We start from the raw sequence: 25,832 nt of genomic DNA, 5'->3' as shown, positions 1-25,832 counted from the left end.
GAATTGCATAAAAATAGTCAATTACATAATGGGATTGCTAAAGAGAAGGTGCTAGTTCTATAGAAACCCTAAGAAAATATGTTCACTATACACTGCTGAGTGGGAAAAACTAACTTTGCAATAGCAGTAAATGCTTACAATTCTGTATTTTACTTATTTATACAAATGTGTGACTCTATATATCTATATACACATAGAGAGAAATATGTAGAAGGACAAACACTAACCATCTGCTACTTCTAGAATGTTGGGGGACAAGATGTTGAAGAACAAGTGAATGTTTCCCCGTGTCAAACAGGTTCCAGAGGAACCTCTCCTGACAAAATATACAGCTCTTGAATTTGTTCACGGTTGCTCACCAGGACTTGTGAGTAAGAGACTCTAATGTTGAAGATACTATATACTTCAGTCACTGGAGAAGTAGAAATCGAGCTGGTGTTGACCTGGAAGCTTTCTCTCTGCTTGCTTGCTTTCAGAGTACCCAGGAAGTACTATGCAGGCTGCTGATACTTGGTGTTCACCAACACTCTTACTCTGTGAGCTACAATAATGGCATGATGTTATGGGGGTAAAGAGCTACTATCTGATTGGACTTAAGGCCCACACCAGAAGAGGAAACTCATGCCTGGTACTGTAAAGTTAGCCAAGAACCTGTATCTGGGGAGGTCACAGCCTTAGGGGAATCTGCTAGTATTACTTTATAAAGGGGCAAAGTCTCAAACTGCCTCTAAAGACTCATCTTTATACCCATAGATTAATGCAGCTCTCAGTTTTCACCAGAGAAAATCCTTTCTGCAGTGACAGTGGTTAAAGCAGAGACTCACAACTGGCCAAGGGCAGAGGAAAAGGTCTGTGCAGGGCTTAACCATAAATAGTGTATCTATACCACAAAGCTCAAGGGACTCGGCAGAAGGAGCTGGGAAGAGTTTAAGAGCCAGAAACTGGGGATGATTGCTGTGAAACTGTGTCTTTAAAACATGCCCGGGCCCCATACTCATAACTCACAGTAAGTAGCCCGCACCAGACCCTGCATGAGATTCATGCCTGTCAACCTAGTACGGATGGGAAAGGAGCTCCCAAGGCCCATTCCTAGTTGTTAGCTGCTTGGGGGAAGGAGCTTCAGTTTTTTCAGGCGTCTGATCCTGGTAGGTTGACTGGAATCCTCCAGGGGATGGCCCTACACAAATGTGTATAATGGTGTCTATCATCTAGATGTGGGTGGGTTATAAACAAAAAGAAGACATGAAATTTGGAGGAGAAAATGGTGGTGGTGAGAACCGGAAGGGAGGGACTTGGGGTGACAATAAAACACAATGATGAATGATAAAAATATACTGTATGAGAAAAGAGAAAGCACTTTTTGTTTTCATTCATAAATTTGTGTAACTGGTTAACTTTTTAAATTTTTAAAATGTTTTCATTATTTAAAAAAACAGTTTAGTCCTGGGCTATAATTCTCTAATTCCAACACTAAGTTATTTAATCTTCTGACCCTTAATATTCTTATCTGTAAAGTAAAAAAATAACTATGCTACATACCACTTAAAGTTATTTTGATAACCAAAATAAAATAATGATCAAAAAATATTTTGAAAAGCACAAAGTCACTAAAGTAAAGGGGAAGTATTATTAGCACCAAGAGAGATTCCCACAGTTGAGAGGCCATTCTGGGACAGGGAAAAGGTATTTTCCTTGTCCTCATTTTCCCAAGGGAGATGCTGCAAAGCACTCAGCACTGTGTGCATGGCTAGGCTCCCGTTCTGAGCATGTGGGCTGCAATGCCTCCTCTTGAGAAGGCTCAAGTCCAAGCTTGGGAAGCCCATTCCCACCTCTGTCTGTGCCACAGTGCCAACTTCCAAACTCCAGGCTTGGCATGGAAGTGCATTGTTTTCTTTGTTTCATTCTTTTAACATCTGAACTATTTTTGTTATATTTTACTTGGTATTTTTTGTGTGTTTCAGGTAAGAGGAATCATATTCCATGCTGGCTCGGTCTACAACAAATGACCAAAAGGCATGCAAGTATAATCTCTTTTTATGAGATGAGGTCTTGTTATGTTGTCCAGGGTGGTCTTAAACTTCTTAGAGTTCAAGCAATCCTCTTGCCTCAGCCTCTAAAACCAAGACTAGAGGATGATCAAACAGGGTAGAAATACTTTGGTATTTAAGTGTTCAGTACTTTTCTGGGCCCTATAAAATACCTTAGGTTTCTAAGCTTTAAAAAACAAAAACAAAAACCAACACAAAAACAAAAACCAACTCATCAATTAAGTGAATTCTTGAGTACAAAAAAATTAAATACCTTTAGACATTGGAACCAGGGCCCCCTCCAAATACCTGATATCATAATACAGGTGTCTTTTGATCGCCTCTTCATAGCCTTGTAAGCAGCATCAGCAATAGCAAAAAGATGAGGAGGTCTCTCATATAGCTCACGACCTTTATACTGCTCAATTGTGTCCCTCCCATAGATGTTCAGCGCCTTGTAGGGGTTCACAGAAACGACCACTTCTCCAATGAATGTGTAGATGCGTCCTTTCTCAAATCTGCGCAGAAGCAAGAACAAAAGGTAGCTGGGGTGAATTGTTTCCTCTTAATTTATTACCAAATAGTTCCAAATGTTCCAGGAACTGTATCTGAACTGACAAATTGTCAGTTCTCAGTTTACTGTTAAAGATCACATTACAGTTGGGTGTGATGGCTTGTGTCTGTAATCCCATTTCCTAAGAGGCTGAGGCAGGAGGACTGTTGTGAGTTGGAGGCCAACCTAAGCTATGTAGTGAAGTTAAAAACAAAACAAACAAAAAATGAAAACAAAACCCATCCAACTAACAGTAGAGACCATATCTTGATGTGGTACCCTTTGGATGCCACTAGTGAAAAAGGCCAAGGGTTTAAAATTCAGGCAAGAAGAACTTGACACTTAGAAGGCTGTGGATTTCCTGTTTCCAATACAAAGGTCAAGTAAGAGGAGGAAAAAATGTTGGAGAAACCCTCACAGCTCTAGTAGGAAAAGAAATAGACGCTAAATCAGGTCTTCGAATTTACTTCACTGGATTTTCAATTACAAAGAGGCCTGTTCACATTTATTTCATCTCTCTCGAGAAGTCTCACTAAACTGTCAGTAAAGAAATAAACATAGTAAAATCCCCAACAGAGAATGGTAGAGGACACACTTCTGGTCTAAATCAAATTGGTTTTTGTAATGACTGCCTAGAATCCTGCGGTGTAGATACAGCACGATTTATTCAGTGATCTCCCTTCCCTCCAGCTGCTACGAGCAACACAGCAGAAAACACGCTGACACATAGCTTACAAATTAGTGGGAAGGACTCTCAGGAATGGGACAGCTGGTTAAAAGTGTCTATATGTGTTAGGTATATGTAATATGATCCCATTTTTGTATGGGAACACATTTATGTCTGTCTGTCTATCTATATGTACCCTTGATAAATGAGTATATGTATGCACGGCAAGGTATTATACAACACATGGCATGCTTATTCTTTATATACATACAGTGGGGTGATATGGATGGGGGAATGAGGAGGCAGGTCAGGAGAAGTCATGGGAACAAAGCAAAATTAGCAAAAGCCCTATAATTGAAATGGTAAATAGGGATGAAAAATCTGCACAAAAATTTAATATAAAAACATAGAAACCACCTGAATATAGTGGGGAGGGCCTTGGTCCTTCCTCGGAGCAATGTGTCTTACCCTCTCTGAGGAGTGGATGAGCAAGGGATGGGGAAGGGTGGAGGGGATGGGAGGAGGGGAGGGAGTGGGAACTGAGATTGGTATGTAAAATGAAAAAAGATAGTTTATTTTCTTTTTTTAAAAATAATATAAAAACGTTAAAAAACACAGAAACCCCACACATACTATTTACACAATAACCCATACCTATAAGTGTACAAATCAGAGCTTAACCGTTACTGCTCAAGTGATTGCTACCAATACGCTCCATCTGCTAGAGGCACAGGCAAATACAGTCATCTTTCAGCATCCATTAGATATTGGTTCCAGGAGTCCTCACAAATAACAAAGTTCATGGATGCTTGAGTAGCTTATGCAGAATGTCCTAGATTTGTGTAAAGTCTATGTATCGCCTTCTCCATATTTTAAACAATCTGTGGGCTATAATAATTCTCCATACAAGTTATATGCTATCTAAGTAGCCCTTACATTTTTAATCTGCAGTTGGCTGGTTGTAAGGATACCACATCTGTGAATATGGGGGAGAGACTGTGTCTCACTCCCAAAGCTGAATGAAGAGTGCTCACACAGGCAAAATGCTGGCCCACGGGTAGTTTGTCTCTTAGTACCCTGCTGTTTATAGCCAATGGATAAGAAGAATTAAGTGTTTGGGCCTGAAAAGCAAGTTTTAAAAACCTCCTTTAACATGGAAGTTACCAGCTATAATTAAGAGCGGAAACAAACAAGTACAGATGTTGTGAACAATAAGTTAGAACCACGATTTTTACCAAGTAGTCGGCAGGTATTTAAATAAGAGTTATCAACCAGTGAGGTTTTAAGTGCATTTTTCTATTGTGGGTTTCCCACTGACGGTAAAAGCACTGACTCTGGGGTCCTTCACACCTGGGCATGAATGCTCACATTACTAACTTAACAGAGGTGAGACTTTGTAAAACTTGTTTACCCTCCCCACGCTTCAGCCTCTCCAGCTGTTCAACGGTAATAATTAGACCCCTCTATCCCTGTGGCAGTGAATAAGTGCTTTCCCCTTTTTTCAAAAAGTGGCAATTAATTTTATCCTCTATTATGTTATGCGTGAAAGTGATGTTTGTTTGCATATTTTAAGACAGAGTCTCTAGCAGCCCAGGCTGGTCTTGAACTATGTTGCCAATGTTGGCCTTCAGTTCCTGATCCTCCTGCTTCTGAGTAGTACTGGGATTGCAAGTGAGTATAGAGTCTTTACCAAATGTTTTTATTTATTTTCTTTACCAAATGTTTTATTAACACTGCCCCTATTCAATAGCCTCTATAGATGAGGAATAGACTAAATGATCAAAATGTCAATATTTGTCAATCAACTGTAAGTCACCAACAAGATATCTATCTATACAGCTTACATTTAAAGACCCACAAATGTTGCCGGGCGGTGGTGGTGCATGCCTTTAATCACTCGGGGGCAGAGGCAGGCAGATCTCTGTGAGTTCAAGGTCAGCCTGGTCTACAAAGCAAAACAAAATGAAAAGACCCACAAACATGAAGCTAGGGAGATGGGCTCAGTGGTTAAGATTGTGTACAATCAGAGTTCAGTTTTCAGCACCCATGACAAGTGGCTCACAGGAGACTGTAACTCTCAATCCAAGGACTCCAATACCCTCCCCTTTGGTCTCCAAGAGCAACTGCACAAACCCTCCTCACAAGAACATACATTTAAAAAAAACTACAGAGAAATAAAAGGTAGGATTCAGCACTCAAGTCTCTCTGGTTGGATCTGGAAATATTCAAGACATGCTTAGCAGGCATCACCAAGGAAGGACAGGGTTGTTTAGTTTTCAAAACTGTCCAGATTGAAAAAAAAAAAAATGAAAAGGAGCCACAGGCTGGTAAGGAAAAAGTTACTTCACAAACTTGATACTCTGCCTCAGAGGCATAAGCAATGCTGTATGTGACAGAGTGTTGTACCATCTCCAGTGTGTTTAATAAGGCATCTTCTCACTGAATAGTTCTTAGGGCCACAAATGGAATAGTCTCTGAAATTCTGTATTAGTTCAAATTAATTATTTTGTTTGATTAAATCTCTAGGCATCATATTTCAAGATGTAACTAGAATAAATGCACAGTAGCAGGTGTGGAGGCTTACGGCAATGGCCCCAGTATTTGGGAGGCATAGTCAGGAAAGCAAGAGATCAAGGGCAGCTTGTTTCAAAAAGGTATAAAATGCATAAATCATTTGTTTATAAATCATGCTATTTATAAGTCACAATATTTACCCTATCTGTTGACTTGAAAACTGTCTTAGAGGCTAAACAAAATATAATATTAAACAAATGCTTCAGCAATTTGCAACAATGATAGAAAGTTACTTTTGAAATTCTAAACTAAGTTATCAAATGACTTTAAACTTGGTTAGATCTCAAAAATCACCACTAAGTGGTGCCACTATACACTCTAACACCAACTCGGAATTTACAAGGCTTTGGAGCCTGAGGGTGGAGGTCAACAGAAAAGCAATGAAGTAGGTCCTTTCAGGTTTTCCCTGGGGAGGATCTGTAGTAATTACACTAGAAGACACCCTGTGACACCCTGCTCCAAAAGGATAATGAAAGTATTCCTATGATCTTTGTGTGTAAACCTGTTATGACCAAGTGTCTACTTTGTAAACCACAAGGGGTCTAACCCTGGAAATTAAAAGTGGCAAAATCAAGAAAATACTGTAAATAAATCATAACGACAGAGTATAATAAGAAAGATAAAAAAATTATGTGCTATAGTAGCAAAGATTATTACAAAAAATTTCTTCCAATGAGGAACTATCAAGTCACAGACAAACTCCTTTACTAGGCACACAAGGTCTGGCCCCCTTTACTTGACTCCTAACAACCAATACCACTTCTGTTCATGAGCACCTCTCCCATATATAGGTCTTTGCCTTCATGGTTTTTCCCCTGGGTTTCACTGCCTGGAATCCCTTCATCTTGGTCTCCTTCCTGCCCCACACTCAACAAATTTCCCCTCATTTTTCAAAAGTCCGAAAACCAGTTTCTCTGTGGAGTCCTACTTGATACTCAGTCTCCACACCAGTATTATGATCTTTGCTAACATTTACCCTCCGCAACCCAGAACTCTACTAATCATTAAAACAGCTTAATAAGACAGGGCATGGCAGCACATGCCTTTAATCCCAGCGTTCAGGAGGCTGAGACAGGAATAGTGTTGGGAATGTGAGGCCATCCTGGATTATACATCAGTTATACATACATACATACATAAAATTAACTGGACAAGGCACAGCCCTGTAATCCCAGGTCTTGGAGAGTTGAAACAGGAATATCTGGAGTTCCTGGTCATAGAGAGTTTGAGGACAGCCTGGGTTATGTGAAATAACAAAGTCAACCAATCAAAACTAGCTTAACTGTCATAGTATTTAAAACTTAAATAAAAATAGTTATTGAAACAACTAGATATTTTTATTTGCTTCTAAATGAATCAAACGTTTTAAAACGTTTTTAATTAATGTGTAGCAATAGAGAGAAGACATAAAGGCAATACTGTTGGAAGACATGCAAGATACCCATGAGCTCTGAAACATGTTGTTGTTAAAAGTATTCTAACTCACTCACTCACATCACCTGCATACAGAACCATCTGCGGCAGTCAGGATGCAGCAGGTCCTTCAGACCAGCCACAGCAGAGCATGTATGTACACAGCCTACAGACGAGGTGTGACAGGCATACACGTGCCTGCGGAAGAGGAAGGTGGCGGCCTAAGCAGAGCAGAACACCATGTTACTGTATTCACAGAGCAGATGATGTCGCCTGACAGTCTTTGGAAGCCTGTGGATGGAGTAAGTTTAACTTTGATGTGTCTGGATGCCAGGAATGAGCAACATGCTTTATAGTCAAAGGGACCAATAAGATGCTTAAAGAAGGGTGTGGCAATAGAAATTAGGAATAGAGAAATCTCACTTATTTTAAGAGAAAAATGAACATAATATAAAAACTTACCAAATATAAAGGATAATTTTTTAAATTAACTTTAAACTAAATATAAGACTAAAAAGGAGTTACTTCAGGTCATATCCTCCCTAACTCCTTTTCTCCTTCTTGACTTTTCAGACACACTTACTCTATAGCCCAAGCTAGCTTAGAATTCACTAGTAACCCAGGCAGGCCTCAAACTTTTAATCTTCTGCAGTAGTCTCCTGAGATATATGCATATATATTCCATTCTTATATCCTCAGCCAACTCCAATCTGGGTACCACTTCTGTATCTCAATGTGCTATCCGAGTCTCTGAAGTCACTTCCCATGAACTCTAACTTCACTGTTTGAGCACCTTTATCAGTTTCTCCCAGCATCTGACACAGAGTCCTCTTGCCCTAGCACCATATTCCCTTGGTTTCTGTGAGCCCACATTTGCTGGGTTTTCTTCTATATCTCTGATTTGCTAAGAATGGCAGGGTCACAGTATGCAGGTGGCTTCAGAACAAAATTAGTCCCATTAATTACATACTTCTGAGCAGCTGTAAGGACGGGCTAAATGAACATAATAAAAACTGTTTTTAGTTGGATGGTAGAGGTAAAGAATAAATTAGGCCAAAATTTTGTACAGATTTTTTAAAAATAGAAATAAAGTAGATATGTAGCTTTTAAAGACAAGGGGGAATGAAATCAGGTAATGGGAGGAGAAAATGACTGGAACTCATTATATACATATATAAAATGGTCAAATAAAGAAAAAAATTTTTATTAAAAATAAACAAAAGGGAGAATGAATACTGGACAAATAGACAGGGATAAGAAAAAAAGATTTGAGATAAAATAAATGAAATGGAAGCGGGCAGTGGTGGTACACACCTTTAATTTCGGCAGAGGCAGAAGTAGTTGGAGCTCTGAATTCAAAACCAGCTTGGTCTATAGAATAAGTTCCAGGACAGCCAGGGCTACACAGAGAAACCCTGCCTCAAAAAACATAAAAGCAAACAAAACCCCAACAACACCAATAACAAAAAAACAGAAAGACAAAATGAAAGTATAATAAAGAAAATTATGGGACTAGAATATAATTGAAGATCGCATTTTGGTGCCCCAGACACCATCTGATAATAGTAATATTTAAGAACAATAAGTATGCTACAAAAAAACAAAAACCCAGTAACTGCAGACACTGCTCTCTAAAGTATCTCAAGGTACATGAACTAGGTACTCTAGCAACAAGGGAGCTTTCCAGTGACCACATCTACCAAGGTCTGCCTCTGGCTAGCTCTGACTCAGGCAACTGTTGAGTGTCCAGCATCCTGGCTGACCTGGCTAAGTACAACCGAGGCATGGCCAGTAGGCCTCTGTACAGCTCTAGGAGCATCTGCTGCAGAGCTAGCATCCACTCACTGTCCTTCTCCCACAAGGGAAGGAACCCACTGTGAGTGAACTCTGCCTCTGGACATTGGTGGCACTACTTAGAGCTGGATTGTTCAATTGTTAGATTCCTTTTCTATAAGCTGTTTCCCCACTTTTTATGTGTAAACAATAAACTGTGAAAATGAAAAAATCAATAACTTTTAGAAAAATAGATAGTAGCTTTGGAAAAAAAACAAATGAAAGAAATCACAAGGCATTAGTGTGGGGAACTGAACTGTGTTCCCCAAACAATATACTAGGAAGTCTGAACCGTCCTGTGATAAGACCGTATTTGGAAACAGGCCGTCTGTAGATGTAATCAAGATGAACTCATTAGGGTGGACTTTAAAGAAGAGGAAATACCACATGTGGACACAGATAGAGCCATGTGAGGCAGCACAGGTCAAGGAAAAAAATACCATCTAGCCCCCACAATCTATCTACCAGTACCAGAAGCCAGAAGAGACCAGAAAGGGCTGTTCAGAGTTTGGTTCTGCTCACACTCTGATTTTGACCTTTTTTGTCTTAGGACTGTGGACAATAAATTCCATAGCAACCCTAGAAATAAGTTTTATCATAATAAATTCCATGAAAATGTGTCTTAGCTTCCTTACAAAAAGAAATTCAAATCACATCAGTAGGATATACCTTCTCTCCTATGATCAAGGGACTTAGCAGTGAACGGTATGAATAAGAACTTGAAGTCCTGGGCATTGCCCATCCCTGTCATAGGCGCTGTTGTGACGTGACCACCGTCACCCCTTCTGATCTGCTCCCCACATACCACTACACAGGACCTGAAAATACACAGTTATTAGAAAGGCCTGGTCTTTAATCATTTCAGCGGGAAGTCACAATCTTGCCAATGTGACAGCCAGACAGTGTCACACCAGTACCCCATGACTGTATGGTCTGGCTGGAACACCCAATTCTTTCTCCATCTTAAAGCTCACACCTATTTGTTTCCCTCATAGTAGTTGTGATAAATAGCTTTTAGGGGAACAGAGAGTATAACTGCCCTGTTTACTGCCTTACCATCAGCAGGTAATACAGTCTGTATTAGCAAGGAATGGTTAGACATTTAGTGAATAAAATCAATAGTGAGTGGATAAATCTCTAGCACATCTCTTTCAGGAATTGTCTTGTACCCAGCTTATGGACAAAATTCAGGTTATCAGGTATGATATGAAAAGCCTTCAATTGTCTAACATCATTTCCCCCTATTCATATGGTTAATCCTAGCTTCTGCTGGATGTCAGATTATAAATTTCAAAAGTGAAGGGGAGGTGTAATGATAAAGCGGCAGAAATGGTACCTCTGGCAGGCCAGGTCAAGGTGAGCTGCTAAGAGATCACGCCATGCGATGTATCTAATGTAAGAGGTGTACTGGGGTAGGGTGGAGTAGACAGAACAGAATGCTGGGAAGAAGGCAATGAGGCAGTCGCCATGACTCTCCTCTCTGAGACAGACCCAGGTTAGACTCTTCCCGGTAAGCCACAACCTCGTGGTGATATACAGATTATTAAAAATGGGTTAATCAGGATGTGAGAATTAGCCAATAAGAGGCTACAGATAATGGGCCAAACAATGTTTAAAAGAATACAGTTTCCGTGTAATTATTTCGGGTAAAGTTAGCCAGGAGCTGAGTGGCGGGAATGCGGCCTGCTGCTCGTTCCTTTTACAGAGTGGCACCCAACGTGGTAACTAAATCCACTGGGCGCCATCTGTAGAAGGAGTGGAGGGCAGGCCTGCTTTTTGTCCCTCCTGGCTCCCGCACGGCTAGCTTAGCCCCGGAAATAACAACACAAATTGTATTCATTTAAACACTGCCTGGCCCATTATCTCTAGAGAGTTAGTTACTGGCTAACTCTCACATCCTGATTAACCCATTTTTAATAATCTGTATAACACCACGAGGTTGTGGCTTACCGGGAAGAGTCTAACCTGGGTCTGTCTCAGAGAGGAGAGTCATGGTGACTGCCTCATTGCCTTCTTCCCAGCATTCTGTTCTGTCTACTCCACCCACCTAAGGGCTGACCTATCAAAAAGGCCAAGGCAGTCTCTTTATTAACCAATGAAAGTAACAATAGACAGATCACCCTCCTCCATCAGTGTGTCTATCTATCTATCTGTCACAATAATAAAGAAAAAAGGATATTAACTTGAGATGGAGAATGGGGCAGGGGAGGGAGACATATGGGAGGGTTTGGAAGGAGTAAAGGAAAGGGGGAACTGCTATAATTGTATTTTAATTAAAATATATTAAATAAGAAGAGAATAATATAAAATTAAATAATATAAAAATAAAAATAAAGATATAGTTAGAGTTCCAGTTGGATGACAATAGCCTTTAGGTTTGGGGTAGGGTTCTCCAGAAGGCTGTAAAAGCTTTAAATCAGAGTCCAGTACAAGGTACTCTTCCTCTTATAATCAGCATTCACAGGTCTAGAGATTGAGAGGTGAAAATAAAAATTGTTCCACTCAGTGTCACTCCTAGTGACCCACTGGGTCACTCACTATTACCCCTAGTGACTCTCTAGATCACTTCCTGTTTCTGGAATCTTGTGTTCAGGAGGCCTAAAAGTTTTGGTTCCAGCATGAAGAATGCTTTTGTCAGGAGACACAACAAACACCCCATGGACTTTTCCTGACATTTTGGGCTCCTAATGGCTTTGAGTCAAATGGCTAGGAAAGGAGTAACAGCAATAGGTGAGGTGTGACTGACCCAGTTCAACAAAGGGAAACTGGACATCTGAAATACAGAAGATTTTTTTTTTTGCATACCTTGATACCAAGACTAAAGTTAACAAGAAATTACAACAACCCAACCCAAGCAGGGTGATAAAGAGCTCAGACCCTTCAGGAATGAAAGCAAAGGTCACTCCTCCAGATAAAGAACCAAGACTCACCGAAACACCTGATGGGAGCAGAGGAAATGCAGAACGGGTAGAAGAAGGTGGTTATAAATACCAGTTTAAGATCATGTGATTAGTAGCAGAAAGAAGGGTTATAATAGACATGACTGTTTCTGTTCTATTTGTTAAGAATATTCTTGTTCACATATTATATAGGAATTTGTGACCTTTTTTCTCTTTATCACTAAATAGAATGTTTTATTACGTAACACTGATTGAGATCATACTAGAGGTCAAGTGTGGTAAACCTTTATCATGATATTTAAGCTAAGGGACATTCCAAGATTAAACATTACTGAGAGGACTTTTCTGCCGAAACTCTTAGGAGCCCAGAAGAGTGCAGTTCAAGTCTTAGACACCAGCCACCAGAGCTACAACTCTGGGTTTGATTTTGTTCCGGTGTGACTGTTCATTGCTATAGTCTTGACTTTTCTCCTGTGGAATAAGAATCTCTACTTGGGACGATAATATTTGAACAGATGTAACTTGGTTTTGATATTTATATGTGATTACAGTTAAGAGACTTGTAACTTTTAAAGCATTATGATTTTCTTAAGGCTTGGGAGATTTTAAAAGTGGGTTATATTTGATATTATGAAATATACACGAGACATAGGGAAACACAGCAGGTTGGAACTTGAACTGGAGGAATGATGGACTGTGGAGTAGAGAGAAGAGAGAGGAAGTAACAGTATGTGTGTGCATTTCTTAACTGTACACTCAAGATGCCAGGAAGGAAGAGCACCCAGGTGTAGGAGTGCAAATACCATTATTACCTAATAGGATCCATGGAAATGAACTGAAGTCAGCACAGACTAAAAGAACTCACAAGATGAATCCAGAGTTTCTTGTAGAACCAGAGAGTGGAGAAATGCTCAAAGAATGACAGCTTGAATGGGCCCTCTGGGACCACCTGAGAAGGTGGCGCAAAAAGAAATGAAGCCATTGACAGAGTCTAATTCATGGAACACAGTAAACACCTAACATGATGCAACTAAAGACATGTACAAGACAGAAAGTGCTTCTCTTTACAGGACAATGTCAAGGCATACACATAGGGATGACGTTAGAATATTATCAGTAGTTACAATATAAAGGACAGGCTATTTACATAGCCTCAGAGTACCTCCCCACAAACTGATTCGTACTTTTAAAGGGAAAGATAATAACTTTACAGCAGAGGAAGTTTATGAACACTAAAATCAAGTCATTAAAACTAGAATCACCAATACTAGAGCAAACCGATACACGCTTGTGACAGTTAACTTCACTATCGACTTGTGACTGGGCCACAGGGTACCCAAAGGCTTAACTAGAAGCATATTTTGGGTATGTCTGCATGAGCATTTCCAGGTGAAATTAACCTTCTAATTAGTGAGTTGCTTAAAGCATTTTCTTCCCCCATCCTGTTAAAGATCTGAAGAAAATAAACGATTCAAAACAACAAAAATCACAGTTTTTCTCTTGTCTGTCTTGGAGGTGGGACACCAAATTTACTGTCTTTGGGTTTAGAATGGACTTCGTACCATCAGCTCTCTTGGTCCTCGGACCTTCAGACTCAAACTGAAAACTATGCCACTGTCTTTCCCAGGTCTCCTGTCTGCTAGTTGCAGACCACAGACTTCCCAGCCTCTGTAACTGCTTAAGCGGACAGATGCCTTACAGCAAATCTCTCTTTCATATCTGACAGGCTCTCTTTCACCAGAAAATCTAGGTCGGGAAACAAGAGCAGTTCTGGAGGACAATCTAAAATGTGAGAGTTTTCTGAACTGCTGTGAAGTTTCTAGAATAGGTCTTCTAACCTGATTGAAGGCTCTGCTTCAGACGGTAAAGACAGAGTTCACAGTCGGTCGGGAAGGTAAGATGTGTGAAACACCATCGCGTACTTTGTCAGCCATTTATAAGAAGCAAGCAACCGGAAGGCTTTGTGTTTGGCATGGAACGTTTTGCGAAATCCAGAAAATGTGACATTAGCTGGTGGATCCTAACATTGCCGGGCAAGGTACTGAGAGAAAAGGGTGAGCTTAGGGATCTTAGGTGAACTGAAGAGCAGCACACGTGGCCTGAAGGAGACACTGAGCAGCCCCAAGACTGAGAACCCAGAGGCCAGCAGCGCCTCCTGCTAAGACGCAGGGAGGAAGGCACAGCAATGAGTGCAGCGGCCCAAGCTTAGAGCCTGAACCCCATCCAGAGAATGAAGGTGGAAACTAGAAGACCGTCTACAAAAATCACTGCAAAGGGCCTGCTCAGGAAAATGAAGCAAGGCTGAAATGCACATTCGAGACTGTAGGGCATTAAGGAGACATGACAAGTAAATGCATAGTACACTCCTAGTTTGAATCAAGAGTAGGGGGAAAATTGCTTTTAGGATATTACTGGAAAAACTGATAAAATATGAACATCAGCTAAGAGTCAGACACTGAATTGTGACAAAATCACATTTCCTGATTTTGATCACTGCGCTGTGGTGAAGGGGGCATTCTTGTTTTCAGGAAACATGCCTTGAATTATTCAGTGGATCATGATGTCTCCAATATACTCTCCAAAAGTAAAAATAGTTATATGCATACATAAAAATATAAAGAGAGAGATCAGAAACAGAGCAAAACACAAAACTGGTGAGGAATAAAAGCTATTTGTTTTTTATACCATGTTTTCCATGAATATGAAATTAAAGGATGCTAATTAAAAGTTTAAATTCCAAGCCTCTTTATATAGTATGTTTAAATATCTACTGATTTATTAGTTGTGATAAGGTGATATAAACTAGTAAAAGACTCAGATGATACAAAAGACAGACGGTGGAAAGTATTTCTCTCACATCTTTCCCACAACTTTCCCTCCTGGAGGTAACCACTGCGAATTCCTCTGGAACATACTCTTCTTACGTATATACAAGTGTGTCTATGTAGGTCTTAAATTATTACTAATGCGTGTGTACATGTACAACATGTGGGTGCACGCCTGCCACAGCACACACGCCATCAGCTCTTTCCTGCTGTCTTGTATAGGTTCTGGGATTGAACTCAACGGTCAGGCTTGAGCAGGGGACTGCTAGTGCTTTGTATCTGCTGAGCTAGTTCACCACCTGGTAATAACTTTTTGATGTTTCTTTTTTATTAACATAAACACATTTTTTCCTAATTAAAATATTTATCTTGGCAAAAACCTCACATAAGCAGATAGATAAGTCTCATGCTTAAAGGCCTGCACAGTATTGAGTTCATCCCACTGGGCATTCACATTGTTGATCAATACTTGTTACAGTGGATAAAGCAAGTGTAAACATACGGTGTTTATTTTCCTTTGGGCATATATGCTTGTGCACCTGTAGAGCACACTTCTGTGGTGACAAGTGCTGCTTTAAAGTCTACTTGCAGGAGCTGGAAAGATGGCTTGCTATTCTTACATAGGATCTGGGTTCGGTTCTCAGCACCTACATGTTGGCTCATGACTCTTTTTAACTCCAGTTCCAGATGATCCCATACCTTCTTTTGACCTCCATAGACACTAGACACGCACATGGTACATATACATACATACAGGCAAAATGTTCATACAGTATTAAAACTAAATACATCTAAAAATATTGAAAGGCTATATGCAATTTAAATTTTTGAATTATTGCAAAATCCTTCTCCAGTGAGATAATATAGTTTATAATTGTATTTACTATGTGTCGGTTTCCGGTTCTGGGTGTGGGCTTTTTAACCACTGATCCTGGACTATTTTGAAAGGAGATCCTATACTGCAAAGTACACAAAACTTTACACCTTTGTTTGCTTGCTCATGCACTACTCACTAAGGTGACTGCCAACTTTAGAGAGGTTCGAATCATTTAGTTTACCTACTTTTTAGGACTATGAGCAAGGACTATGTGTTGGAAAGAGAAGGGATTTCAAGTCACACAGCACTGGGGCCTGAGGCTTGAATCCTAATTACTAACTATATGCATTCATATATATCTGAGTAGTCAGTAAGTGCCCAGGAGCCTGAGTTGAGAGGAAACTAAGAACTGTATTACACTGTTCCATGCTTTATATAAACTGATAATGTCACATAGTAAGCACAATAATTGGATTTTAAAATTAGCTATTTTTAAAACCATTCTTTTATTCTTACTCTCCTCTCCACATATCCTCAATCCCGTGGTTTCAGAAATTTCCAATAGAAATAGAAAGAATGCCACAGTTTAGAGAAGAAGACCTAGCTCAGCTTTAAGAGTGGTAGCTCAAAGAAGTTCCTAAGGCTCATGTTGCCTGACATTTGAGTTATTGTAATACAGTTGCTACAGGCAGTTCCAAGCACTTCTTGATTTCAGCTGTCTTAAAATCACTTTGAACTGGAAGGTTTATATTTGTCTTTTATTGACACAGAGGCTTGCAATTCACACCATGTATGAGAACTCTTTTGCTAAGCGCAGTCACCTGTGTAGCACATGGATGCTGCTGGGCCATCGATAGCACAGGAAAGTGGCGCTAGCTTAAGTGCCCTTTGTATGTGGTCACTGGTTAGCACTGACTAGATCAGTGATTATGGTTAAGTTACCACACTTCTGAGCCAAATAGGACAGTAATAGTGCTGAGTTAGTCGGGTTTCTAGTGTTCTAACAAATGTAGCGATGATTTCTAAGTAGAAATAAAAGGTGATTTTGGCTTTAGACTTTGGAGCTTTCAGAATGGTAGTCCTTATTGCCTCAGGCCCTTCATAAGAAGCATACAATAGTGGGGATATGTGGCAGAGCAAACCCTGACATCTCAAGGGCCAGGGAGCAAAAGATGGTTCTTATCATCTTTTAGAGTTGGGCGTTCCATAATCTCAAGGGCATAATAACCTTAATTATGCTTCAATAATCTAAAGATCACTAAAGATTACATCCCAGCTCTTAAAGCTTCTACCATCTTCCAATAAGGGAGGGACCCTACTTTTATCACAAGGACCTTTGGGGACACTTTACAAACAAACTAGCTGGGCATGGCAGAGCATTACCTGTAATCCCAGCACCCAGGAGGCTGAAGCAGAAAGATCAAAAGTTTGTGATCACATGGGCTATACATAGTGAGGACAAGGTTAATCCTGCTGGCTATAGACTCCTGCCTAAAAAGCAATGACAAAACACCATCCAAACTACAGCATATAATCACCTCACAAGACTGTTACCATAAATGAGATGCCCCACATGAAGTCCTCAATACACTACTGGTGCAAACTAAGAGCATAATTACACTAAGTACTATTCTTATCATCAGCATTCCTGTAAGTCTTTTAAATATTCTTATTGCTGTCTTTGCATTTATTTGTATTCATGTGTCTGTTCATCCAACTTACTATTGGTCAGCATTCATGTTCCAAGGTTTCTGAGCTATGAGTAATAGACAGCTGACCCATTTTTGCCTTACTGCAAGTAAGAACAGACACTAAATAGGGGCTCCAGAAGAGGCAACCAAATGTATACTGCACTGGTAAGAGGAGAGACCAAGTTTCTGAAGAATCCAGAGTGGAACAGGCGATGACCATGTCCCAGAAGAGAGAACAAGGGAGGATGCTGGGAAAGGAGGGACTGACACAGACGAGGTGTCTGGAATGGACCTGGAGCAGAAGTGTGCGGTGGATCCTATCTCCTTTGGTACAAGGGCCCGAGTGCCTGCTGACTGACCACTAGGAGGCTACTGCAATAGTCTAAGGAATGAAGGAGCTTCAGACAGTGGGATTTAAGACAGAACTGCTCAAACAGGATGACGTACTGTTTACAAAAGGAAAGGAGATGGAGGTGTTAGGGTTACAGCAGAGGAAAAGACAAATTTTAGGAGGTGGCTATGGGGCTGGGGGGACAGCTCAGTAGCAAAGTGCTTGTTAGAAAGGACCTGTGTTCAGATCCTCAGCATCAACATAAAAGCAGAGTGTGGTGGTAATCCCAGAACTTGGGGCAGAGGTTTTACTGGCCAGCCAGCCTAGCCAATCAGTGCAAACTGTCTTACAAATCAAGGTGGAACTGGTTAAAAGTTCAGAGAATAAGTAACTGTGGAATGCTCCACCTTAAACCAGAGTCTATATTACCCATCACCCCAGACTCGGAGAACACTGAAAAGAGGGGAAGAATGAAGAGCAGAGGTTGGGGAGGAGCGACGTGAAGCAGTGTCTTCTGGGTATGACATAGCTCACACACTTCAGCTGCAGTTACCCACACAAGACCTACTCAAAATCAGGCTTTTCAACATCTTCTCATGGAACAGGGAGCCTGTAAGGCTCTATCCCTAAATGGCTACTGACAGTTAATGGTCGCTGAAAAATAGGTGTTACTTTCTTCAGTGGTGTAGTCATTGATAAGTTGCCCACACTCTAGTGAACAATCTCTTGCTGATACTCATGCAGGCAACAATAATTAAACTCCGTGGGTCATATGCACCAAAAGGCATAAAAATGTGTGTGTGGTGGGGCTTGTTGGGAAGAAAGATTTCAGCAGGGGAGAATGAGACAGGGTAATAGGTTGAGAGGAACTAAAATTCATTATATGCATGCATGAAACTGTCAAAAAATTTTTTAAAAATTTCCAACAACAGACTTCAAGGTCATCCTCAGTGTTTGGCTATCATTTACAAGATTTTTGCTTTGGGGGCTAAAGATGTAAGCCTCAGTTGAAAGAGGGAAGTTCTCCCATGCTAGGAGTAACCATGGGATACATGAACTCTCACAGTGCTTACTACATGCCAATGCAACTCCTTTGATGCCAGCAACCCTTGGGAAATCAGAATGTCAGGTAGTACCCCCAGGTGAAATAGTAAGAGCTGCTCCTTGGGGACCTCTGCATAATGGCTGGGCATTTGGGAACAAAGTTTTGTGGGTAAGTGTGGAGGGCCGCAACCACATTCTCTACCATTGCTTCTAGGGACAAAGGTAGAGATTGACCTCTGTGACCTCAAGGTGTGGTGGTACACGCCTTTAGTCCTGACGCCTGGGAGGCAGAGACAGGCAGATCTCTGTGAGTTCAAGGTGTTGTAGCACACGCCTTTAATCCCAGTGCATGTGCTTGGTAACTCTCTACTGCTGCGTCCCTGCCTACTTCCGAGGCATCATCTGGGATAATGGGCAGCGGACCAATCCAAGAGTGACACGTCAGAAGCGAGGACTGTTTCCTTTATAAGGGCTGGGTTCCCCTCATTCTGGGTCTCCGCAATGTAAGCTTATGCTCTCCCTCTCAAGATGCATTAAAGCTTTTCTGCAGAAGGATCCTAAGTGTCCCGCGTCGTTCTTGCGGGCGAGATGGTAGCGCGGGACAGGTAAGGAGAAAGGAGCTAAATTTACAGAAAACTAAAGAATATGTAAAAGATAAAAGATATCACCATTACCATTGTGCAAGGGGTTTTCATCTTTACATGTTATTTGAAATAGATGATACAGCTTTGCGCCTATGTCAGAGCCCTTCCTTAGAGCCGGGTAGAGCCAGATAGGATGGTCTTACTTTTCCTAGTGCACTGCACTGGAAGCCAAGGGGGTTTTTTACAGAGGCAGAGACCTGCAGTCACGGAGAGACTCATTACTACATTCTTTACATATTAAATGGGCCTGCATTCAGACTATCAAAATCAACACAAAGACAAACATGATTTGGACCACCTAGTACTCTGCTGTACTTTACCAGCACCTAGTACTTTACCACCTGGTCCATCTCCACTTGTGAAAATAACCAAGAGTTATCTACACTCAGGAATAGCAGACATCAGGAAGCAAACTAAGGGAGTAAGAATGTGGTGGCAAAGAAAAACCAAACTAAAAACAGATCAAATACACCAGGAAATGGAAAAAACAAATAATAATTTCTCCCACTTTTTCTCTTAGCTCTTCCCCTTCTGCTCTTCTAGCAGAAATCAATTTTTTTATTGTTCAATTAAATTAAGAAAGGAATTTATGCAGGTGGACCAGCTGCCAGCTGAAGACAAATACTATGTAACATTTGCTTTTTGTTGAAGTGCCACTGCACAGGAGCTTTCTGGGCTGAGAGGCAAGCTCAGCCTTGCTCACTGAGGCCATGACCAGTTTCTTTAAATGCCTATTAACATGACATTACACAAAGGAAAAACTAAGACTACTTATAAGTAGCATTAGTTCCAAATCTTTACTCAAACAAATCCCACCAGCCTCTGTGAATAGTAACTGAAACTAGACAATGTCTGAATAACTAAAGTTTTAGCATCCTTATTTTTAAATTTCAGAAAATAGTCTGTCTTAAGTTTTTGCTTATATAAGCCCTCTAAGTTTAAAAACAAGGGTTTGGCCAGTATATCTGGCAGAGCCAGGCTAAGAATTCAGCTGGCTCACTGCATGTGTGGTGGGGCCAGAGTAAGGATTCTATATCAGTGCACTGGGGTGTCCAGCAGGACCAGGATCTAGGCTGTGGTCTGTTTGTATGCATGCTGGGGGAAATTAGTTATCCATAGGAGGACTAAGCAAAGAATATGCTGAGAATAATGGAAGCCAGGTTTCTCCATACTGCAGAAGGAAATTATAGATGAGAAAGAGGAAAAGATTCATGAGTGTATGAAATGTGAGATACTAATATGAGTTCATGTATAATATAGAGAAAGAAACATCTCATGATATTCAGAAGACCCTCAAAGACACTATGGATGTCCAAATTCAAAGATGCTCACGCCCCTTATATAAAATGGTGTATGTTTACATAACCAATGCATATATTTCCATATACCTTAAATCATCTCTATATTACTTATAAAACCTAATATAATGCCTACATACTACTTCAATTGCATAGATTCGGTGTAATACACTGTAAATTCAAGTTTTGCATTTTGGAGCTTTCTGAACCATTTTATTTTTTCAAATATTTTCCATCTGCAGTTGGTCGAATCTGTAGATGTGGAATCCACCCACAGGAGCTGACCATGCATGAATGCACCCTGCCCATTTTCCAGCTCTGTTTGCTAAGGAGCATAAGGGTGGTGACATGCCAGGAACAACCATACCTGCCAACCAGATTCTCATTCCCACTCAGCTACACCCATGTACAGCCCTATTAATTTTTGCTCTAGTCTTGACAGTGTGATCTATAGCTTTTATCCTGACTAGCCTTCAAGGACACACATAACCACTGACTACAAGGGAGATAGACTAAATGGGAATGAACTTGCAACATGGACCACCACACATAAAGAAAGGGTTTATGCCCCGAGGACAGTGTGGTCACTTGTTAAAATATCTAACATGTCGGTATCTCGGCAGGAGCCCATATAGATCCTGTTAATAAAGTCCTTCTTTGGTTGTGTACGTCCAGCACCTTACTAGAACAGTACAATAATAAATGGAGGCAGTTGTTAATTCATACAAAAAATAGTTCTAAAAAAATATTTTTGGCTGAGTAATACAAATTTATTCTTATAGTATGGGGGTAAAAGCTCAAAAACAAGGTGTCCGCAGTGTCTGTATCCCCCACTGGGGCTTCAGAAGAAAACCATTCCTGCCTTTCCTAACTTCTAAAGGTTGCCTGCATTCTTGGGGCTGTGGTCCCTTCCTTCATCCTCTGCTTTTCCTGATTGTCCCTAAACTTTATTCTTAGTATAAGCTTTAGGAAAATATTCTTTTTCTCCTGGGGAAGAACATGATAATCAAGTAGATTGAAAGCTTTTCCTTTCTGCAAATTAAAATATAAAAAGATCTTTTTGAGAAGAAAAACATTTCTCATTGTTGGATCTGTGTTGGGAGTTAGCCTGAGTTTTAAAAAACAGCTTTCACATTTATGAAATCTCAAACTTAAAATTTGTAAGGAAAATATTAAGAAATAAACTCCCAAATATTTTTCACTCAGATGATCCTGCCCCTTGTATTTTTATAAACATTGTTTACATATATTTGTGTCTACAACCAAATGTGTATAAGCACACATAAAATTATAACATTATCAAAATCCATTACTAAGATTAACCAATTGATTTCAACCATAGAATTTATATATAATTATATTCTTTAAATGATGCACAGTTGAAGTTTCAAAAGGTAACAGATATTGCAAAACCCAAATTTTGTCTTGTTTTTCAATTGTTATATATATCACATGAATACATTTTAATCTAATAATCAAGCAGAAACACCAAGAAGAGTCAGAAATCTAAGGGAGAAACCAGGGAGCCAGACAGGTAAGTGACAGACAGGAAGTATGCCAGGTGGGAAATGGTGGCGAGCTAGACCAGTGTGCTCCCTGTAGGAAGGAAGCAGCAAGATGGCAGAGGCACCCGTTCTGAAAATGTAGATGAGGTGTGTCAGAACTTCTGATTTTTCAGGGAATCTGAAAACATGGATTTTTAAAAAGGGATAGTATTGTCTGAAATTGAAGCTAAAGTTTAAAGAATATAAAACTGGCTTGGGGGAGGAAAAAGAAAAAGAAACGACAGCTTGCATAAAACCTATCACATCATCGGCTAACAGGTGTAATAACAGTCCCCATTTAATTTGTGGCTGTGACTCACCAGAGTTCTAACGTAAATAGGTGATACACAGTGTGCAAAACAATGAGAAAATGACCCTGCCCCAAGGATCCTGGAGTCAATTCTCTTGCAAGGGAAGTGATGCAACACCAGCTACACTCTGCTGGCAGGGACTGAGTCCACATCACAAAACAACATCTGCAAAACAGAGCTCTTAAAGGAGCCGTCCGGAGTATTCCCACTTAGACAGGATCTGCTTCACAGCAATTACTAAGAAGGAGCCGTTCAGAGTATTCCCACTTAGACAGGATCTGCTTCACAGCAATTACTAAGAAGCCTGTGATGATTCAAAAGAACAAAGTCTTTTGGTTCCAATTTTTTTTTTAAGATAACACAAATAAAGAACTGGAGAGATGGCTCAGTCGTTAAGAGCACTTTGTGCTTTTGCAGAGGACCTGAGTTCAGTTCTCAGCACCCACGTTGGGTCTCACAACCTTCTACAGAATAGGTCCAGGGGATCCTATTCTGGACTCTGAAGGCACCTGCACTCTCATGCGCACATACCCACCCCAACCAACACACAAGCATATAATTAAGATGAACGTAAATCTAAGAACAGAAGACAAAGGGATTTTCTTTGCATTCAAAGGCTACCTGTAAGATTTATGTAGTAATAGCATAACTGACTACTGACGACTGTTCAGCTTACAAAAAATACAATTGGATATATATGTGTGTGTGTGTGTGTGTGTGTGTGTGTGCACATTTATTTATTTATTTATTTTTCTCCCTGACACACAGGGTTTATCTGTGTAGCTTTGGAGTCTGTTCTGGAACTCACTCTATAGGTCAGGCTGAAGTCATAGAGATCCACCCGCTTCTGCCTCCCAAGTGCTGGGATTAAAGACATGCGCCACCACCGCCCGGCAATATTTTTAAATATTTTATACCATAACACTTTAAAGTCTTTTCCACAAGGTTTTTCTAGCTCCTGCTATCCTTAAGTCACTTCCCTCCTCCCACTGGGCTTTCAGGACAATTACTACCTCTAACTTATGTGTCAATTAATTGCTGTTGTCTGGGGGAACTCTTCCATTGCTCTTTTAAGCTAGTAGGTATTTCTACATGCTTTCAGTATGTTCCACATTCGTTCTTAAAATGAATATTAATGAAAATGATGTTGCTTGGTCTATGTTAGGGAAAGACAGCGGTTATAGAATTTTAGGCAATTTGACATTACCATGAAAGCCTAGAGTGAGAGTTAGTGGTCTTACATTGTTCAGCAAAGTGCAGATCAGTTTGTATTCTCTCAAACACATGCTGAGGTTGCATGAGGAAGTGGTGTGGACCCAGCAGTTAGCCACAGACAGGCACCAGGTTACAAAGAATAATATTTAAGGACACTGTAGTGACTCTGACTCAAAAAGATATACAGACCAGACAAAGCATAAGTATTCTACCTGTAGTCCGTTGCTTGTTATGTTTATAGCCACTTTGTTAATCAGGCTGTTTCTGCAATTTAGTGTAATATTACTAGCTAAATTTGATGTCCTGTACTGAATATATACCCCTAAATTCAAATGTCAAAACACAATCTGCAGTGCAAAGACATTACACCTTGGGAGGTCAGTAGGCTATGAGTGTTCCACCTGCTAACAGGAAAAGAGCCCTGAGGAAGTGAGGCCCATGTGAAGGACAGGTCTTTATGGGGTGCAGAGCCTGCAGGAGTCTCTAACCTTACCACCTCCAGAATCCTGAAGGGTAAATTTTAGTTAATTTACAAAATATCCAGTTTAGCTAGATGGTGGTGGTGCTCACCTTTAACACCAGCACTCAGAAGGTGGATCTCTGTGAATTTGAGGCCAGCCTGGTCTACAAAGTCTGTTCCAGGACAGCCAGGGCTGTTACACAGAAAAACCCAATCTTGAAAAACCCAACGAAAACAAAACAACAAGTAAACAAACTCCAAACAACAACAAACCCCAACAATTTAGGGTATTATGTTGTAGTATCTCAAATAGAGAAAGATATTAAGGAAGTAAAAGGTATTATTTATTTTTAATCCTAATGGCATGCTTAACCCTTTGCAAAACATGCTTTCTAGACTCTTCTTTCCAGGTAAAAGAGAGCTGTTTTGAATGTGTGGTCACAATGGAGTAAATGATGACGATGGAAGTAGGTCTAGAGAAACGATGACAAATATAAGCCACAACGTCCTCATACGCTGGGTCTATTAGCACAGCTTGCAGGGACCTTAGGCTTGAGGACACAGTTCTAAAAGAGTTGCTGTAAGGGTCTGTGTTCTTTGCAGGTATCCCAGAAACTGATGGACACAGGAGTTCAAACCACATTCCTGGGGACTTGTTCATTACATAAACATGTATAAAAGCTATAGAAAATACCAGGATTGAAACTATAGGGCATTTCTTTAGTATGTGTGAGAGCCTCGGTTCAACACCTAGCCTTCCCTGGGTGCCCCCCCCACAACAGTACCTTCTGGAGTTTAATGAGATGTAAGAATTCATGATTATAAATTAATTTTATCCCGCCATACCTACAGTGCCTTGCTGTTTTCTATAATTTAAGCCCAAGTGTACTCTTTTATACATCTAGGGCATTTATCATCAGAATGTCTGGCTGTATCTGTGAAAAGTGAATCTTCATATTTTGAATGCTCAAAGAGATTAACATAGGTGTGTACCTGTGTCTTTTGTGGGTGTGCTTGCCTCTGCACACATGTGTGGAAGCTACAGGTCAACATCCGGAGTCTTTCCCCATTGCTGTCCATCTAGTTATTATTAGTGTGCAGTGTGCACATACGCCACAGTGCACGTGAGAACATTAGAGGAGAACTCTTGGAGCTGGACCTTGCCTTCCACAGGGTTGAGATGGGGACTGTCTTGTTTCTGTGGCTGTGCTGCATTCTCCCTGGGATTCTGGGCAGTTCTGTCTTCACAAATCACTCCACTGTAGTTGTGCTAGGAGCAGAGATGTATGCCACTGTGCCCCACTATGTGGGTTCTGATAATCCAACCAAGTTGTCAGGCTTGGGCAGCTAGCACCTTTACCCTCTCAGTCATTTCCCCAGCTCCCCCACCTTATTTCTGAGTTTGGAGTTCCTGTTTTAGCAAGCCTGGCTAGTCGGTTAGCCTCTGGGATCTGCCCGTCTCTGCCCACTCCACCAAACGCTGCCACACCTAGCTTCTATATGGGTGCTGGGATCTGAACTCAGGCTCTCGTGTTTGCACAGCAAGTACTTTACCTCTGAGCCATCGCTCCAGCCACAAGAGATGAATGTATTTTAAAAACGTTTCTCTTGGGAGCAAAGATTACATCATCTGTTAGAGTATTTTCACAGTGCCAACGGCGTGGCTTTCTATGGTGATATTAGTC

The 25,832-nt window shown here is 40.6% G+C and overlaps 1 protein-coding gene across 1 annotated transcript in view; it reads right to left on the bottom strand.

The window, feature by feature from the left end:
- Window positions 1-25,832, bottom strand: part of Myo1d (myosin ID) — a 307,929-nt gene that overhangs the window by 216,888 nt on the left and 65,209 nt on the right. Inside the window, exon 2 of the mRNA XM_085695516.2 lies at window positions 2,337-2,545. Coding sequence (XP_085551642.1) covers window positions 2,337-2,545 — 209 coding nt within the window. The remainder of the gene's footprint in view (window positions 1-2,336; window positions 2,546-25,832) is intronic.

Source organism: Myodes glareolus, chromosome 9 (assembly GCF_982192425.1).
Source record: "Myodes glareolus chromosome 9, mMyoGla1.1, whole genome shotgun sequence".
Taxonomy (NCBI): Eukaryota; Metazoa; Chordata; class Mammalia; order Rodentia; family Cricetidae; genus Myodes; species Myodes glareolus.
Note: the sequence above shows the minus strand (reverse complement) of the source record. Positions and strands in the feature narration are given on the sequence as shown.